General features: G+C 41.6%; 1 protein-coding gene across 1 annotated transcript; it reads right to left on the bottom strand.

Moving 5' to 3' along the window:
* Positions 1-499: 499 nt before the first annotated feature.
* Positions 500-17,693, bottom strand: ctu2 (cytosolic thiouridylase subunit 2 homolog (S. pombe)). The gene is made up of 16 exons (XM_039783975.1): positions 17,336-17,693; positions 15,826-15,900; positions 14,669-14,747; positions 14,455-14,514; positions 13,187-13,247; positions 12,679-12,788; positions 11,169-11,410; positions 10,045-10,180; positions 7,428-7,559; positions 6,093-6,184; positions 5,846-5,943; positions 4,158-4,256; positions 3,678-3,783; positions 2,514-2,580; positions 1,166-1,224; positions 500-881 (listed from the first exon to the last, which is right to left on the bottom strand). The coding sequence occupies exons 1-16, from the start codon at positions 17,389-17,391 to the stop codon at positions 812-814; spliced, it is 1,542 nt and encodes a 513-aa protein (XP_039639909.1). The 5' UTR covers positions 17,392-17,693; the 3' UTR covers positions 500-811.
* Between the last annotated feature and the right edge of the window lie 1,172 nt (positions 17,694-18,865).

The following is an 18,865-nucleotide window of genomic DNA, read 5'->3' as shown; positions in this document are numbered from 1 at the left end:
TTAGCATAACTTTTGCAGAGCTGAGGGTCAGCGTCTTCTTGAAACGAAATTTATTTTAGTTTGTGTTTGAAGGCCTGTTCATGACCAGCACATGCACTGTGTAGCGTGTGGAGGCTGGTCCTGGTCCTGGATGCTGTCAGAACATAGGCTAACACACAGGGCAACCTCAGTTTTACAGGCTGTTCACATTAGAACTAAAAGCAGTTTTACAATGAACTGGTGGCCAGGTTTGGATAACTCATCTACTGTTCAATAAACCCACAATGCATCCAGGGCATGTTGGATCAGCACTTTCTTAGTATGTTGTGTTTGTAATGCTTTGAAAGAATGCATTTTAATGGCTTTAATTGTAACATCAATCCATTTTCTCACTGCCAAAGGGATCGGTTATCTAGTTCATAAGATATCAACTTTTGGTTTAGTAACCACCACCGATCGCCATGCTTGATACTTCAAACATCTCTTTAATACCAGCCTTCGATGAATGAATGCGGAAAACTGTGCACGGAAAGCCGTAAAAATAGATACTTTATTATGTTCAGTTTCTGAGACGTTAACTCTAACAATGGTCCACGTGCTGGGTGTTTGAGTCAACCATGTGTGTGTGAGTGTACATATGAATTATGCCATGTTAGAAGAAAACACAGCCCACACAGGATTACCAGATTTAGATTATGACTGCTTTTGTACAAAATTGATAATATACTGTATTTGTTAAGCATTTATATTTCATAGTCCTCCAATCCCTGCAGGTTGTACATTTTGTGTTGTCCATTTTTTCCAGAGTGGACAATCAGCGTCACTTCTCCCTCTAATCGCCTTCGTCGCCATCATCTTCATCATCCAGCAGGAACTCACTGATCTCCTCTCTCATCTGAGACCTGCGGAACACAACAATTAAGTCCTGAGAGTCTGTCATTTGGGCTTCTGCTCCAATTTTCTACATATCTATTTTGTCTTGATGTTATAATGTTGATTGGGTTGTTCCAGTACAACAGTTTGTTTGGCACACAGAGTCTAGGTATTCCTACTGGGCTGACATTAGCACGCCTGAAAAATGCATTCATAAAATGAGAAAAGCAGTTTCATGATTTCATGAAGGCGTTTCATGTACATGGAATCAACAATGGAAATATGTTTTAAATGAACGAAATCTTCTTCTCACCTCCTCTGCCTCCTATGAGCCTCTGACAGGATGTACTGCGGGAGACGCTCCACTGACGACTTGAACGACAACAGAGACGCCACGAGGACAGAGAAGAACATCAGTACCAGTAAAACATCAAATGCCCACATGCATGTTCTTATTTCACTTCAAACATGGGACAAAATACTATAAGACAAAGCTGGGTTTTTTTCCAATTTCAAAAACTACATAAAAAAGGTATAATATGCAGTATTTTACTTAAAACAATGTATAGACTTTAAAGTGCTCATATTATGGTCATTTTCAGGTTCATAATTGTATTTAGAGGTTGTATCAGAATAGGTTTACGTGGTTTAATTATCACCACCATATATTTGTTGTACTGCACATTGCTGCAGCTCCTCTTTTCACCCTGTGTGTTGAGCTCTCTGTTTTAGCTACAGAGTGAGACATCTCACTTCTGTTACATCTTTGTTGGGAGTCGCACATGTGCAGTACCTAGGTAAGGACTACTAGCCAGTCAGAAGCAGAGTATGAGGGTATGCCCTGACAGTACCTAGGTAAGGACTACTAGCCAGTCAGAAGCAGAGTATGAGGGCGTGCCCTGACAGTACCTAGGTAAGGACTACTAGCCAGTCAGAAGCAGAACATGAGGGCGTGTCCTGACAATTCCCCAGGTAAGGACTAATAGCCAGTCAGAAGCAGAGCATGAGGGCGTGTCCTGACAATTCCCCAGGACGGACTAATAGCCAGTCAGAAGCAGAGTATGAGGGTATGCCCTGACAGTACCTAGGTAAGGATTAATAGCCAGTCAGAAGCATAGTATGAGGGCGTGCCCTGACAGTACCTAGGTAAGGACTAATAGCCAGTCAGAAGCAGAGTATGAGGGCGTTTTTTTTTTTTTGCTACAAGCAGCTATGCGCAGCATTATAACGTGTTACAAAGTGACCACGTTTGTCTCTGAAGTAAAGGCTGGACTACAATAGAGCTGTTTGGAGCAGTTGGTGAACAGTGTTTTCTGTTGGAGATGGTAAGTCCCTTTGGGGGGGGGGGGACTTTGGGCTTTTTTGACTTTGTAAACCTATAACATGCACAAAAAAAGATATATAACACAATAAAGGAAAGGGGAAAAGCCAAAAAGCATCATATGAGCACTTTAAAAAAAAAAATCCCTCTCAATCATCACTTAGGAGGTATTTTTTGAATTGTTCCAGGGTCGAGGCTCTTCAGCCAAAACTCTGGGGTTAGTTACTCTTTAAGGTCAGGATAGATTTAGATTTTGAATTAGGTGGGTAACAACAAAGACAAACTTTAGATTGTATTTGAAAATCATTGAGTGTTAGGGTTAGGGCTATGTGTCACTCACCATGTCTTTGATGGTCAGCTTACAGCTGTAACACAACAGACTCTTCAGATCGCTCGTCTCTGGTACCCTGTAATATAACAACACGTGAAGCATTTATTATTTACACCCTGTTTACATTACAGCCAAAAAAAATTAAATGGCGTAAAGAGAGAAGACACAAACGGAAGGGGATCATGATCCTGCTACATTAGCCGGGCTTTGTGTTAACTGCTAATTGGCGACTGTTAGCATGCCAACAAGCTAAACTAAGATGGTGACCATCGTGAAAATGATACCCGCTAAACCGATGTTAGACAATGCCAACATGTTAGCATTGTCAGTGATAGCAGAGGGAAATTGTCCATCCACAACCTCTGCTTTCAACAGCACATTTGTTGGCGTGCAGTCACACTGTTAACTAGGGTTGGGTATCGTTTTGTTGTTTTGCGGTTTCCGGTGCCTAAATAGGGCCTGAACAGATACTTAAAAACAAAACAAAGAAGAGCACAAAACGGTAATCGGCGACAATAAAGAACGGCTTGTTTATTGCTAAGGCTATATGGTCAAATCTATCATTTATTTAAAATGTCATAACAATAACTTATTTCACCAGTCAATTGCTGTTAAACAACAAAAAGGAGAAACATTAGATGGCAGAAGGTTACTTTACAACAACAGCTGAGTTTCTCGAGTTGCACTTGATTGCACCATGAGCTTACAAGGTGCAACTGAACGCACCATTAAGTCTAGACAGTCCATAAGTCCGACAGTGACCACGGTGTCTCAAAGCGCAGCTAGGCTCAATGTGTCTTTAGGTGCAGACTGTTGTATGTCCTGCTGTTGGAATCCTTTCGAATGACAAACAGCCAGACTTCAGACTGTTCAGCCTCCGTTTCAGAACACCAGAGGGCAGCGCAGGCATTTAAGAGTCACCGAAACGAGGCACCAAAATCCAATTGTCATATGGTCTGGTAGATACCGGTCCTTTAGGAACCAGTTTAGGTACCCAACCCCACTGGTAACCATTTTAATGTCATGTATAGACACTCATACACTCAAGGCTCCCAGTCCCATTTAGAATCATGTGTTTGAAATTTGCGTGTTAACATCACTTTGCATGTCAAGTGTCGGTGTGATCTCTCCCTCGTTAGATTAGATTAGATGAATAAATTAATCAACACTTACTTGGCTGACGAACAGCAGCCTCCACCACTTGCTACTTTTACACAATTCTCTCCACCAGAGGAGCAGCAATCTCCCGAGGGAGCAGTTGATTCTAGTTCCACTGGAGCTTTAATGAAAACACAGGAAACTGATATTATCGCATAATAAGTAGAAACTCAATTGTGGACTTTTACTGTACTGCCCGGTGTACATTTTCCTCTGACCTCTACCTGACAAGGTTTCAGCCCACATACCAATGTTTTAGCTGCTTATACACAGCACTGAAATACAAAACAAAAGTATCTAATTCATATCACATTTTATAACTGACTCTAAAGAAGCTTAAGTGCTAAACTGTCTTAGTCATATTTCTGGACTTTCTCCATATCCTGTTGGAAAAAGGACTCCAGACAATACCACAGAGACACAATGGCTACAAGAAATCTCCAAGGCATGACTGGAGGTGACATGTATTCGTTGATTGACAGTATACTCCTGTACCTGGGTTTTGTCTTTTGACCTCAGCACTGCTAGCTCCTGGAGATTTAGTCTGGGAGAGCTGCTCTGAGATCAGTGTGGCCTTGAAGGCTGAAGCCTTCTCTGAAAGAAAGAGGGAGACGAAGGCAGAGAGGAAGGAAAGACTAAATCATTAGGGTCTTCTTTCTTGTTGGGTAAAGAATGCTTGTATCTGCTATTTACGTCTATTTTACAAACAGAACAATTATATACTTTGAAGTAGGGGAGTTAAGATTATCCAAATCCACGATTCAAACTATACTTTCGAATTTAAATGTCACGATTCGATTAAAAATTATCCAGCAGTGATGGCAATGCCACAATAAGAGCCTCTAGATGGCAGAAGGGCACTTTACAAAATGTAAGTTTCTCAGAGTTAACAAGGCGCACTTGAATGCACCATACGTTTAATGAGGTGCACCTGAACGAACCATGAAGTCCGGTCGGAGCCTACAGGCTTTACAGTAGGTGTTTGTTTACATAAGTCACACCGGTAGCCTCGCATTGCCAGACCCTCCTCCGCAGCGCTGCGGAGGAGGGTCTGGCTAGTCCACACAGCATTCCAGGATGGGAGAAAAACGTGCTCTGGTTTATTGGCATTTCTTTAAACCAATCACAATTGTCCTGTGTGGCGCTAAGTGCCAGACTGAGACACGGTGCCTCTGCTAAATAGTCTCAGGAAGGAACTTGTTTTGGTGGAACATGTGGACGTTCAAAAGTAGTTTAATAGTGCAACAGAAAACTCAGATTGGACAGATAGTCTAGCTAGCTGTCTGGATTTACCCTGCAGAGACCTAAGGAGCTGTTAACCATAGTCCTCACAAATCCACCGGAGGTTAGAACGCCAACACAAAGAAAGAGGAAGGGGACGGACATCCGACCCAAAATGATGGCCATCCAGAGGAACCTGAACAATCCCGGAAATGAAATGTCGTTGATATAGACTACCACACCAGCAGGAGGATTTTCCAGTTCTGCTTCTTTTTTTTCCTGTTAACGCAGACTCTGGCAGTGGCGATGGTATCTGGAAAAGTGCAGCTGATGGCTACTGGTAAGCTAACGTGTGTCTGTAGCAGTATGCTACCGGCTGGTAAGCCTCAATGGGTCGTCAGTGCTTTGTTGTTATTTTTCTCTGGACGTCCACGAGTAGATGGGGATAAAGAAAGAAAGAAATACCGTGGGAATCGCTGGTCCTGCTTTTGATTTCGAAAAATGCGGTGATGTGTTTTCTCTGTATTAGTTTTACTTTCTGTACATTAGCAATGCATGCGTCTTCGGTATCGTTACTCATTATTTTATTGGATGCACATATTGCATCCTGTTAGGTGACCAATAATGACCGATACTGTGAGGTTGAGCGAGTTATCTGTAGAGGTCTGATCCAAGTTCAGTATTTTCTGTGATGACATGGCTGTATTATCTTTATTTTACATCCTTATGAATCCTAAGCATTGATCTCTCTGCCTTGGAGGACATCCAAATGAAAAAAGCATTGAAGGCAGGGTATTTACATACCACTGCACACACACACGCAGTTTGCGCTAAAACTGGTCCCATTCAATTAGCATGAAAACATATCCCAGAGAACGGTTGACTCGGTACCCATGTGTTGTTAACCCCTAGGTTCATTTTGCGCCAGATTTGTCCTTTAACTAATTTCTAGTAACACTTACCAACAGCAGTGTCCAGGGCGCACATGCAGAGCAGACATCTGTCACAGTGGTCAGCTGCGGAGGCGCTCCTACATGCTGTCTGTAGCTTCTCACTGGTCCTACAGCGCACACACAGCAGCTTTTTAATTACTTTATGGTGGATTTGTGTGTGGCAAATTCTAGATTGATGTTATCTTGCTAATAATTAGGAAAAAAGCATTAAAAGAACACATGCTTATGTCCATTATGTTTGTAGTTTCCTGCTGACCTGTAGATGGTGCTGACTGTAGAGGGGAAGTCTGCCTGCAGCTTGGTGACAAAGCTCTCGGTCAGACGCTGGATGCTCGACTTGTCTGTTGTCTGTGGGACAGACACAAACGCACACTGAACGCAACCGTATGGAATCACAGTAGACTTCATTCATATCGTGCAATACCAGAGACATACAGTATTTATTTCTGTATAGTTACAAAAACATGGTGCCCACTGGGTGGATAACAAGATACCAACATTTCCATATTTTTAAAGCCACTTTTTTAGAGCTGGGTCACAGAGCAGGATCAGAGTTAGCCAGTTCACTTTAGGATTAACTTTGGGTTTTATTTTACATTTAATGTTCACTTATAGGAGTCGTGTTAAGTTACTGCTGATGAGGACCAATATTAATGTTGTTGAGGAGGTTCTTATCAGATCAGTCAATACTAAATGTTTTTTTTCCTTCGTAGTTATAATCTGACCAATAGTCTCTACTTATGTAATACATTAAATGTTATGTTATGACATCTCCCAGACAGCCAGAGCTTCTTCTCCTGTCACCTACATTTACTTTGGGAGTGCGTTTTAAGGGGGGGGGGGGGAACAAGGGTTAACAGTAACACATTTCAAACCAGAAATGAGTCAAGTAATTGGCTGCATTTGAAGCAGGAAGTTCCAATCACAGTAATGATGTTAACACATATATCAGACGATACAAGATGTAGTAGTGTAGGTGTAGCTTAAAGTAATGAGTTCTGAAGGCTCTCTCTCAACGCTGTTTCATGCTTCTGCGTCAACTCCACGCCGTAGCTACGGCGTTGCTCCTACGGCGTCGTGACCCTTTCGGAGTTCTGCGTAGGGGTTGCTTTGCATCGCGGTGCATTTCACCGCCGTTAACGCTACGGGGTGATAAGTCTGAGGTTATTTTCGAGGTGTCTGCCAGCCAGTTTATGCAAACTTTAGCACAACCGCCCACAAAGTACTGCTTGCTGGCAAAGTGCTGATTTCAAAACGTTACTGACATATAGACACTTTACTAACGGATAACCCCGTCATTGTAACCAAAATATGTCTGAGTTAATTTGCAAAGCTTATGTCAGTGAACTATGATGCTGCTACTCCCCACAGTATGCTGCTGGAAACACAGACTATCAACACACAGGACCAGTTGACCAATCACAGTCCTTGTGGTCTGCGGGTGTACGCCGTCGATTCAACGCAGAAGCATATATCAGCCTTTATACACATATATGGCAAGTTCTTTCCTTTTCCCAACTGTGTTCCACTGTGCCATCACTGTGTGGTTGTCTCTGCAGTGTGCAGGCCGGCAGTTACTGTCAGATCTTACCTTTGTGTCCAGGCTTGGTAGGAAAACAGAGGGCACGCTGAACATACGGTTGTAGTAGGCTATCTCTTTAGCCGAGTAGTCCCTCATTGGCCTCACTAATATTGTGTCACCATATCTGGAGTCTGAGAAACCCTGTTAGCACAAACAAACACACACACAAATACACTAATATCATGAAGGATCCCACCCATCCGGCACACAAACTGTTCACCCCCCTCACCTCAGGCAAAAGGCTAAAGTGCAGCTTCTTCCCAGAGGCTGGGAGGCTTATGAACTCACAGACTTAAAGGGAAACTTCACCGATTAGCATTAAGTTTTGTATCAGTAGAAACCTGGTAGTATTTTTGAATGACCATGCTTCCCTCCCTCATGTCCCCCTGAGAGGGGAGATCTCTGTATTGTGGGTCTGGAAAAAAGCCTCAGATGACGCAAAATGACGATTTCTGCGTCATCTTAGTTTTTTTTTGCCCAGAGGCAAAAGACTACAGCCTGTATTCATTGTGTATTAGGAGCCACTTCCGCATAGCCCAAAGGGGGTTGGACTGTTGGCTTTTTTCGGAGATTGCCGAAGAAAAAACGAGTGTCAGCCATCTTGAATCCTCGCTTAGTTTCTCAGCAGGAGCAGAACTGTTCATCCCGACGGAAATTTTAGAACAACAATTATGTGCATTCAAACTACCACACACGTGTACCACCGGGATACATTGGTACACATCGGAGAATATGCAGGACACTTTATTACAGACGCAATACTCCACACACTACGCCAGCTTTGCCTGCACGGAGACCAGCGGTAGTGCTCGATTCCTGTGGCCGGTAAAGTGACCTCATCAGCGGGGAGCGTTGAACGAGTGTGCCGGTGGAAAGCTAACGCTAGCCAGCCATCTGTTCACCAATCCTGCTTGCAAGTGTCCGCTCATTAAACACACTGGACTACATCCAACTTCAACGAAACTCCCAACGCAAGTTCAGAGACTGCTGTGTTTTTGTTGTTGTGGAAATATTGCTGTGGACAATCCAGCCTGCTGCTCGGTCACCGGGTAAGACTACTAGTGGAGGTGGGCTGTGTTACCCCGGACTGCCTGTTGCAGAAATGGGGTGATTTGTATCCAACTAACTGCTAACTGCTGGTGGAGTTTGTAACTGTAAAATGCCGACAATTCTAGCTACATCCCACGCAAATGTACGCTGTGTTTATACTCAATGTTTATACCACAGCCAAGAGCTAATGCTAGTAGCTATGTGTTAGCCTTCTGTTATTACATGGCTTGGTTGAATTCTAATGTAGAATGCGGTCTGTTATTTCTTGATAACAGACCGTTGCTAAGGATAACACACCGTTGCCATGCATAGCAGAGCGTTACCATGGACACAGTTCTGTTCACTCTGGAGCTATCAATCAATCCGCTGAAAGAAGTCCGGATAATGTATCAGCTGTGGCCAAAAAAAAGCATGTTTTTAATGTGTAATGTGTAACACCACTTGTCTGTAAAGGGTAGGCGTGGCTTGTGAGTGGCCTCATACAGCAGCAAAGCAAGTGCATTCTAGGATTTGGTGTCTTTCATCCATATGAGCCAAAAACACATTTTCTGGCTTATCTCGGCCTAGAAGGCACCAATTTCAATCTACTTTTCACATTTCTACTACATTAGTGACCCAATTTAAAGATATATTCAGCTTTCCAGCGGTGAAATTTCCCTTTAAGTCTGTCCTCTGAACTTGCACTGATGCACTATTCTTTTAACTGCTGCTCGGTTTTTAACTGTGCTCTATGTATGTATAGGATTCAGATTATATTATCATTTTATGCTAGGACATTGTTATCTATTGTGTACATTGCTGAGTCTGAGTAATAAATTGCGTTCCTTCATGATTTTAACATGCTTGAAGCTCACAGCGCAGGTGTGTTTAGGGCGTGTCCAAATCTACTTTTGCTAGTTTGACGGCGGAAAAAGGGTCCATGCGCCAGGCGCCTGGTTCTAAAGGGTTGTCCTTAGTGTCTTCATTAATCAGAGGTGTGTTTTGGGTGTAATATGCAATCAACCAATCAGTGTCATCTCCCATTCCCTTTAAAAGCCAGGCGCGTTTGGACCTTGGAGCATTGCTGTTATGATGGTGGATTTGCACCGTAGTATTTTTATTTCTAATCTTTTGCATGTTTGTGTGCTGCTGAGCGTCCCTGTGTGTGCTATTTTGCTGTTAAAATAATAATGAAATGCTGCGTTATTGATTTTAGACCAGGTTTTTCTTGGTCAATGGCACGATCACTTCCCGCTGCCTCAAGATAGCAATACACCCAGAATGCACCTGAACACACGTCCCTGTAAGACCAGCACGCCCATGGGCCATAGATGGGCACAGGTGCATTTGCCATTTAAATGACGCGGGCGCTGGATGGGAAAATGACAACTGCGTCGGTCTTAAACACTTGGGTCGGGCTTTGCGGGGCGCTGCGCTGGGTGCAAGATACTGTAAACTAACTGTAAATCTGTATACACAATTAACATTATTGGTTTAAGTCAGACATCACATCTAACAAGAAGGGGAAACATCACTGTAGGCTGAACGCAACGTCCCAGTAAATCCCTCGCTGCCTATCATCTGCACACATACGCACCGTGTCCTGAGCCAGCTGTGCTCCTCTGCCCAGTGATATGCTGGTGAGCAGTTTTACAGCCAGTCTGGTGCAGTTGTCTCCCAGCATCAGTTTACTGTAGCCTTCAGTCCGAGCCGTGTGCACCAGCAGATGCTGCCTTTGAGGAGAACACACACAAAAATACAGACTTTTTTCCAACATCATTTGGTGTTTTAATCAACATCATGATTGTCATTAGCAAGGCAAACGATACAATATTTTCTCTGCACCACAGTTAATGTTCTCGATTGTATCATTTTTTTTTTTTTATTTACCAGGGACGGTGCACAATAATCTATATTTCAGTTTTCAGTTTCAGTTTCCACTTTAATGTAAATGTGTCAGAGCTCATTTTCATCTGTCGTCCCTGGGCAGTTTATTACGAAAGGCCTATTATTAATACTACAGAACAACACAATATGATACAATAAAATGCAATAAAACACATAAATACATTACAAAAGTAGCAGACATATGTAACAAACAATGAGGTAAGGCTAGGGCTGTGCAATATATCATATATCGATATGGTGATATGAGACTAGATATTGTCTTAGATTTTGGATATCGTAATATGACATAAGTGTCTTTTCCTGGTTTTAAAGGCTGCATTACAGTAAAGTGATGTCATTTTCTGAACTTACCAGACTGTTCTAGCTGTTCTGCTATTTGCCTTTACCCACTTAGTCATTATATCCACATTACTGATGATTATTTATCAAAAATATTATTGTGTAAATATTTTTGGGAAAGCAATAATTGTCAACCCTACAATATCTTTGCAATATCGATAGAGGTATTTGGTCAAAAATATCGTGATATTTGTTTTTCTCCATATCGCCCAGCCCTAAGGCATTGCAAGTTTAGTTTGCTTTAAGCCACACTGACCATGTGGAGCAAATAGAATTCCTGTGGGAAGAAGACACCACTTGGGAAATTAAGTATAGTAAGTACTAAATGAATGAGAGTCATGTTTCATCTTCAGTTAATTCATCATACATGTCCAAACAATGGAGGAGAGAGTGGTGTATTACCATCAACAGCTCAGACTAAATACAGACGCACCATCAAGACAGGTGGGAGTCAGCAGGTAGTGTCGGTCTAACCTTAATGTGTTTAGCAGGTCTTCTCTGGCGGTCAGTGTCTTAGCAGAGCCAATCAGCTGCTGCAGTAACTGTCTGTGGGACTCCTGAACATGAGGTAGTGATGTTTCCTCCTGTTGCCGTGGCGGCACACTGCTTCTGCTGTCTCTCTGAATGAAACGATCAACGGCTGCTTTGTAGGCGCCGGCTGGTTGCTCTGAAAGTGCCGGGGCGGTCACCAACACTGAACTGGGAAGTTCCAGAACCTAAAGAGCGGATGGAGGACACATTCAATATCCCATTTGACCTAGACCCTCCTCCACAAGTGCTGTGGAGGAGGTTCTGGCTAGTCCACATAGCATGCATGAAAACCATGCTCTGGTTTATTGGCATTTCTTTAAACCAATCACAATCGTCACGAGCGGCGCTAAGCTCCGCACGGAGCTGCTGCAAAATAGTCTCAGGAAGGAACTTGTTTTGGTGGAACGTGTACATTCTAAAGTAGTTTTAGTCATGCAACAGAAAACTCAGATTGGACAGATAGTCTAGCTAGCTGTCTGGATTTACCCTGCAGAGATCTGAGGAGCAGTTAACCATAGTCCTCACAAATCCACCGGAGGTTAGAACGCCAACACAAAGGAAGAGGAAGGGGACGGACATCGGCGAAAAGACATGCATCCTGGGGAATTTCCTGCAGCACCGGAGCAATCACAGGAAGTGGAACGTCGAGGACATAGACTACATTTGATCTGATGTAGTCTTTTTGTCAGTTTGACAGCACTCACTTCAGACCATTACAGGTCCAACCTTATAAGATTGTAAAAGTGTCATGAGACTGACAGGTAGGGTTGGGTACCGAAACACGGTGCCAATAGGGCACCGGTTCCAACGAAAATTTCGGTGCCTTACTTTTTTTTCTTCTATGTTACCAGATTAAACACACTTTTTTTTGTTACAGCTTACGTTAAGCGGTGTAAAGTGTGACTTTATTTCCCTGTGGAGTATTCCAACAGCGGGACGTAACAGTCTGACTGCAGCTGTCATTGTTGGAAAATCAACACAGACGGTGCGTTCACTTGAAACTTGCCAGCCTTGTGGTGCATTCAAAGTTATTGTAAAATATCCTTTTACCATCTGGTGCTTGTTTTTATCATTCACCAGCAATTTACTGGTGAAACAACTCATTGTTATTACATTATTAATCAATCATTTAATTTTGACCATATGGCCTTAGCAATAAACAAGCCGTTCTTTAATGTCGCCAACTGTCATTTTGTGCTCCTTTTTATATTTTATACATTATAAATAAATATAAATATATATATATATATATATATATATAGGTTCAGGCACCGGCACCGCTTTAAAAGTATCATTTTAGCACTGGTATAGGAAAAAAACCAAATGATACCCAACCCTACTGACAGGTAAAACTGTAGTCAAATATTGGGTAACAAAATGCATGTTTGACAGTTTTAGACTTTAGTCATTTTAGGCGTAACAGACTGCTGAGGTTCAGCAGAGCGGTCCTGACCTGTTCCAGAGGCACCATGTGGAAGGGGAAACCAGTAGCTTTGAACACAGCCTGCAGCTCAGCCAGAGTCCTCTGTCTCTCCTCCACAGACTGACCTACAGCACCCCCCTCTGGGAACACGAACACACACGAACACGAACACACCACGAACACACACACACGAACACACAAACACACACACACACACACACACACACACACACGAACACACACACACACACACACACGAACACACACACACACACACACACACACACACACACACACACACACACACACACACACACACACACACACACACACACACACACACACACACACACACACACACACACACACACGCTTTGGCCAAGAATCATTTCAGAAAGGACAAAAGTCCTCCGGACATGTTCATGATGGGTTTATGGTGTCGTCATTTTAAACTTAAATTAAAAAAAATTGTTAATCACAAAAAAAGTCCTCCTGACATAGTGTACATGAAAATGATTAGACTCCCAACTTCATTTACCATCAATGAAGACAATGCCGGGTAAGAATCTCAACTTCTTGTGAGCATTCTGACTCAAACCCTGGGAGGAAGAAAAGGTTTGCAGCTGCATTAATATTTAAAAACAAAGACAAGGAAACAAGATTATAATGGACCTATATGGTCATACAGAATCTCTATGGATAAGGAATGTATAGTGGAATTATAAGTAGCATTTCACCATCTGTTACATCATTAAATGTTCAGGGAACTTTGGTAGTTATTAGTTTATGAAAATCCTCCATTTATCCACATACAGTAGGTCACTGGCTGTCGTGCTCCATGCTGAAATTTTAGTACTGAACGATACTTTCCTACTGAGATCCACTGATGTTTTATAACATGCTTGTCTCAGACCTCAGTCAGTATGTTTACATGCACATAATATTCCGTTTTTTGCCCTAATTCTGAAAAAGACGATATTCCAACTAAGGTGTTTCCATGGGTAATGAAAGTGAATATTCCACTAATATTCCCGTTTACATGTAGTCGTGCAAAATACAATTTTTTTCAAAGTTTTCCAGCGGTGGAGGACTTGTTGGAGCGTGTGAACACAGCGTCCCTCTTTCATTCCTTCAACCAGCTTCTTGAAAAGGTCGGCGTAGCGATGTGGGCTCATATCCAAAAACCTGTTGATATCCAAGTCTTTGATCATGTTTAAAAATAGCGGTGTTTCTCCTTCTTATCGGGTCTGCAGCCCTGCAAACTGTTGGCTCGTTAGTTTGTGTACAGCAACCATAGCAACGCACAGAGCTGACCATAAGCCTGCGGGTGAAAACCCCGATTGAGACGCATATTCCAAATGCACTGTTTACATGTCCAAAGAAGACCTCTAAAATGCGAATAATACTGAAATATCCCACATGTCTTAATCGGAAAGTGCTATATTTGGAAAAAGGCCTTATTCGGAATATCCAACCAGAATATGCTGTTTACATGACCTGTATCAAATTCGGAATATTGTCATATTCGGAATAATAGTGGAATATTGGTGTGCATGTAAATGTACTGATTGTGGCTGCACGTACCATAACGTGCTATTCTGTTGACCATCTGATAAAACAGACAACCAACAGCTTACTGACAAACGCTTATTCAACTTATTTCCCATTCTTAAAAATTACATTAAGCATCGCGTTAGTTCATGCAGGACACGGAAGTCATATGCCCACTAATTGAATTATCATTCACATCAGTCACAACCAATCACAGCCATTTGTTTTTTATCATTTCAATTTAAACAGGTAAACCTCTTGGACTTGACTGAGCATTGAGCAGGAAGAAGGACCTCCAGATACAGCCAGCAGCACCTACAACCAGAGAAGACCTTTTAATTCATTTGAATTATTGTGTGCATAATAAATGAAGAAAATTAATTGCAGTATATTGTGTCATGCAGTGTCCGAAGAAAACACACGTTTTTTATTTAGAGAATAAAGTGTACAAATAAAGCCCACAGATTACCTTCTCTCCAGGGAAAATCACCCTGTTTTTGCCCAGCATGGCTCTGAACTTATGAATGAAGTATTCCTTGAAACAGCCCCTAACACAGACAGAGAAAGGATTTGAGCAAAGTCATTAAAATGCAATTTATTTATTTGCATTGTTATTTGCAAGACCTTTGAAAATCAGATATGGGACAGGCTGGATACGTGGCCTGGTCACAACTAAAAAGTCAGATTCTGTCAGGGCTGTACGTTCTAAATAGTGGCCTTTATTAACTGTGCTCAGCATAAGTGAATACACCCATGCTTAAGTTGACTAAAATGAGCAATAAAAAAAAAATCATCTTTTGGAAATTGATCTAAATGCCTTAATTTAAAAAAAATGAGGAAAAATCCAACCTTTAAGGACACCAATTTTCTTTGTGAATAATGTATCAAATAAATAAATGTTCTTCCTTAAAATACAGGGGGCATAAGTAAGTACACCCCTATGTTAAAGTCCCCCCCCCCCCACATCATCACATACCCTTCACCATACCTAGAGATTGGCATGGTTTTATTTCAGTTAGCCTAATAGCTGGTTTGATTTGCATTGAGAGATGATTTTATGGAAAGTACCCCATGCCAACATTTATTTATTTACGATACATTATTCATTCACAAAGAAAATTGGTGTCCTTAAAGGTTGCATTTTTACTCATTTTTTTAATTAAGGCATAAAGATGATTTTTTTTATTCCTCTTTTTAGTCAACTTTAGCATGGGTGTATTCACTTATGCTGAGCAATGTATCTCAGCTGCAACAGGCTTATTTAGAGATAGGTAGATTGATTTATCCTCTTTTATAATAACATTTGAGAAGATTGTGTTTTCTGATCTGCTCCTCACATTCACCACTCTGCTGCTGAGCTTCTCCGCTCATACACAAATTAACTTTTTATTGACTCTTATATTTATAAAACAGAACCATGTGTGAGTGAGACTTTATGAAGCGGACTAAAAAAGGGGGGCGACTTGTATCATGTGGACGTGCTGTCATTACTTAGAATTCCTCATGGGGGCGACAGAAACTACACACTATAGCTTTAATGGGTCTTAATCTAAACAGTTTTATGCATCTAGCCCCATCCAGTGACAGCCCTGAGCTGTCCAGTAGATAGCAGTACGACAGTCTTACCTGCAGAACGTATCTCCTGCTCTGATGACCACAGCCGCAGGCGCCTCTTTGCATTTCACACATTTCTTGGAAACACTAACAAATGTAGGAACAAAAGACATCTTCAAAAATAATTTGCATAGATTCATATTTGATGACATTTATGTGCTGTCATTTATACTGCAAACATGTCTACATAAACTGTGGAGGTTGATGGTGTACTAGAATGCCACAATAGCTACACTACAGCAGTAATGTAGAGGGTCTGAAGTTATGTTATCATCATGGGGAAACAGTTTGACCCCCCCCATCCTACCACCACCACCACCATCCTCCTCTGGACATAGTGTTGTTTTCAAGTTTCCATTAAGTCCAGTGCACACAGCAGACTATGTCAGCTTCATTATTTGCCCAGAGGCAAACCAGTACTGCTGAGCTGTAAAATATACTACATATCTGGCTGTCCCAGATAGTTTGTGGTGATTTGATTACACATCAAATCTCAACACTCACAAGCCAGTGCATGCTGAAAAAGTAGACGGTCGCTGTAATTGTTTCTCTCCAACTGGCCATGAAGCAATAACTCTTTCAGCACAGGTACGGCATGTGGAGTACTGTGTTAAGAACTACTTTATTTAGGAATATGTGCTGTAACAATGCAGGATATGTGAGTGGTGCAATGATTACCTAAAAAAGTAGCATTTAATCAAATGACCAAACACAATCAACATGCAGTGAACATAACTGAACTGTAACCTTATTACTTCCTTGCACTATTGGACTTCTTGCACTACCACCATGACACACACTCTCATAGAGCACCTTACCGTACATCCCTCAGTACATTTATGTGGATTTTTTTATTTAGTATCTTTTCCATATTATTCATGTGGATTGTCATGTTGTGTCCATCCATCCATCCGCAGTAATGACAGCTGTAATGACGCTGATGCTAACAGTTATGGTTGACTCCGGATAACTAGCACATAATGAATTATATCCCACTCGCCATCGTTAAATGCTTTTATGTTAGACATGTTTGCAGTGCTGATAACATGCGACTCTTTTAACGGTCTTCAACGTAAACTACCATGCACCAACTTGCACGACTTGCATATGGCGGTTAACTTCAGAGACTCAACGTGCCAGCACATTTACAATAGAATAGAATACTTTCTTCACAGTGGTTTAGTCTAATGTATTGTAGTGAGTATACTATGCAGTATATGGGCCATAATCTGCCTTTGGGGGGCATATCATAGGGGGGGGTCTGGGTATTGGGATACAATTGTATGCACCAATTTACGGTGGAAATCCCTTTATTTAGACTATGCGAAGAAGAAAATAACTGATGACAATTCAAAATATATCGAAAATATAATGGAAAGTATGTTGTAGCGTGTCATTGGGTATATGGAAATCCTGGAGCTTTCTTAGTGGGTATACTGCGTATACCTCAAGTATACCTGCGTATCACGTAGACTACACCGCTGAGAATAGCTCGTTGAACCGGTGTGGACGGATAACGTACCTGGGTAGCTCGGCCTGCTGCAGCTGCTCCTGGTAGTCTTCATCCACCTGGCACATAGCTCCTCAAAACGTTACGGAGTCTTCTGGACGTCTGGGGCTGAAGCTATCAGAATACAGAGTCACGGCGACGTTATGTCAGCGAGACTTGTGTCTAGTGTTGAACTCATAGAACAGTCAAACGTTTTCACGAGGAGCAGGCCGCACTAACTCATCGGAAGCAGCGTTGGGGGGGGGGGCGACTGATTCTTACAGCCTCGCGTTTCTGCTACACGATACGATATAATGCTGTTAAATATTTACATTCACTTCATTTCACTAACAACAACTGTGCGCGTGTGTGATGTCTGGTCTAAACATGGCACTTTTTGATGACGTAGATAACCTTCTGCTTTATGCTTTACGGTGCGTTACTGCCACCTTCTGGTATGGAGGTCGAGTCAAGGCTTCTAATATCCAAATAAGACATACAAAATAACATAATAATAATAATAATAATAATAATAATAATAATAATAATAATAATAATAATAATAATAATAATAATAATAAAGACACGTTGCGTATATCCTGTCAAACAAATGTTCTGAAATAAATATAGATAACACTTTTCTCCTGACCCTCTGTGAAATATCTCGTGGTCATAATGGAAATGATTGCCTCCGAGGTTATTTCTCTGTCAGTTCTCAGTCATCTAAAATAGTGACTCGGTGCATTTTTTTTTTTTTCAACTTTTTTTTCTGAGTATTGACAAAATCGCTGCTTCCTGTAGTTTGCCATTTTATTTATTGTGCAGGCTAATCTAGTATGACCAAATTGGAGACTAGATATCATTGTTTCCACTCTTCTGCTAACTTCATAAGTGTGATTAGAAAAGGACAAAAAAGCAGGAAAATATTCGCCGCACCTACTATGAAGCTTCAGTAAATGGTTCTAACCCAGGTAGCCACTGCCACTGGATGTTGTGCCATTAGCAGCAAAGCTAGACCAGAGGCCTGTACTACGAAGCAGGATTTGGCGTTAACGAGCTAACTTCAGGCTCAACCCAGGATTTTCTGTACTACGAAGGTGGATCAGTTGTTATCGGGTTCAATCGCCGTGGTAACTCATGATGAACACCTAACCTGGGGCCTGTTTCACAAAACCAAGATAAGGGATTAAGCCGGGATTTCCCACTTATCCTGGATGAATTAAGCCTTGATTCGGTTTCACGAAAGCGGAGGCACATAAATCACCGTGGAGATTTATTCTGTACAGCTAGCCTGCTCCTGACCAGGCTAACAGCCAGGATTTATTAATCCTGGAGCCTTTTCTGATCACCCAGCAGTGGTTTTACCCTATTGTTATTATCAGCCTGGATTAAAATACAACAGGTGCATATTGCTGTTTATTTAAGTACTGTTATTATTTAAAGTTGTGACCATTATTTTTTTTATTTATAATTATTCATGTGACAGTCATTGTTACTGTTATATTGCTGTATGAAGAGTGCTGTTCATATTGTTGTTAGAAGTTTGATGAATATATTATGGCA

This window comes from Perca fluviatilis, chromosome 19 (assembly GCF_010015445.1).
Source record: "Perca fluviatilis chromosome 19, GENO_Pfluv_1.0, whole genome shotgun sequence".
NCBI lineage: Eukaryota > Metazoa > Chordata > Actinopteri > Perciformes > Percidae > Perca > Perca fluviatilis.
Note: the sequence above shows the minus strand (reverse complement) of the source record. Positions and strands in the feature narration are given on the sequence as shown.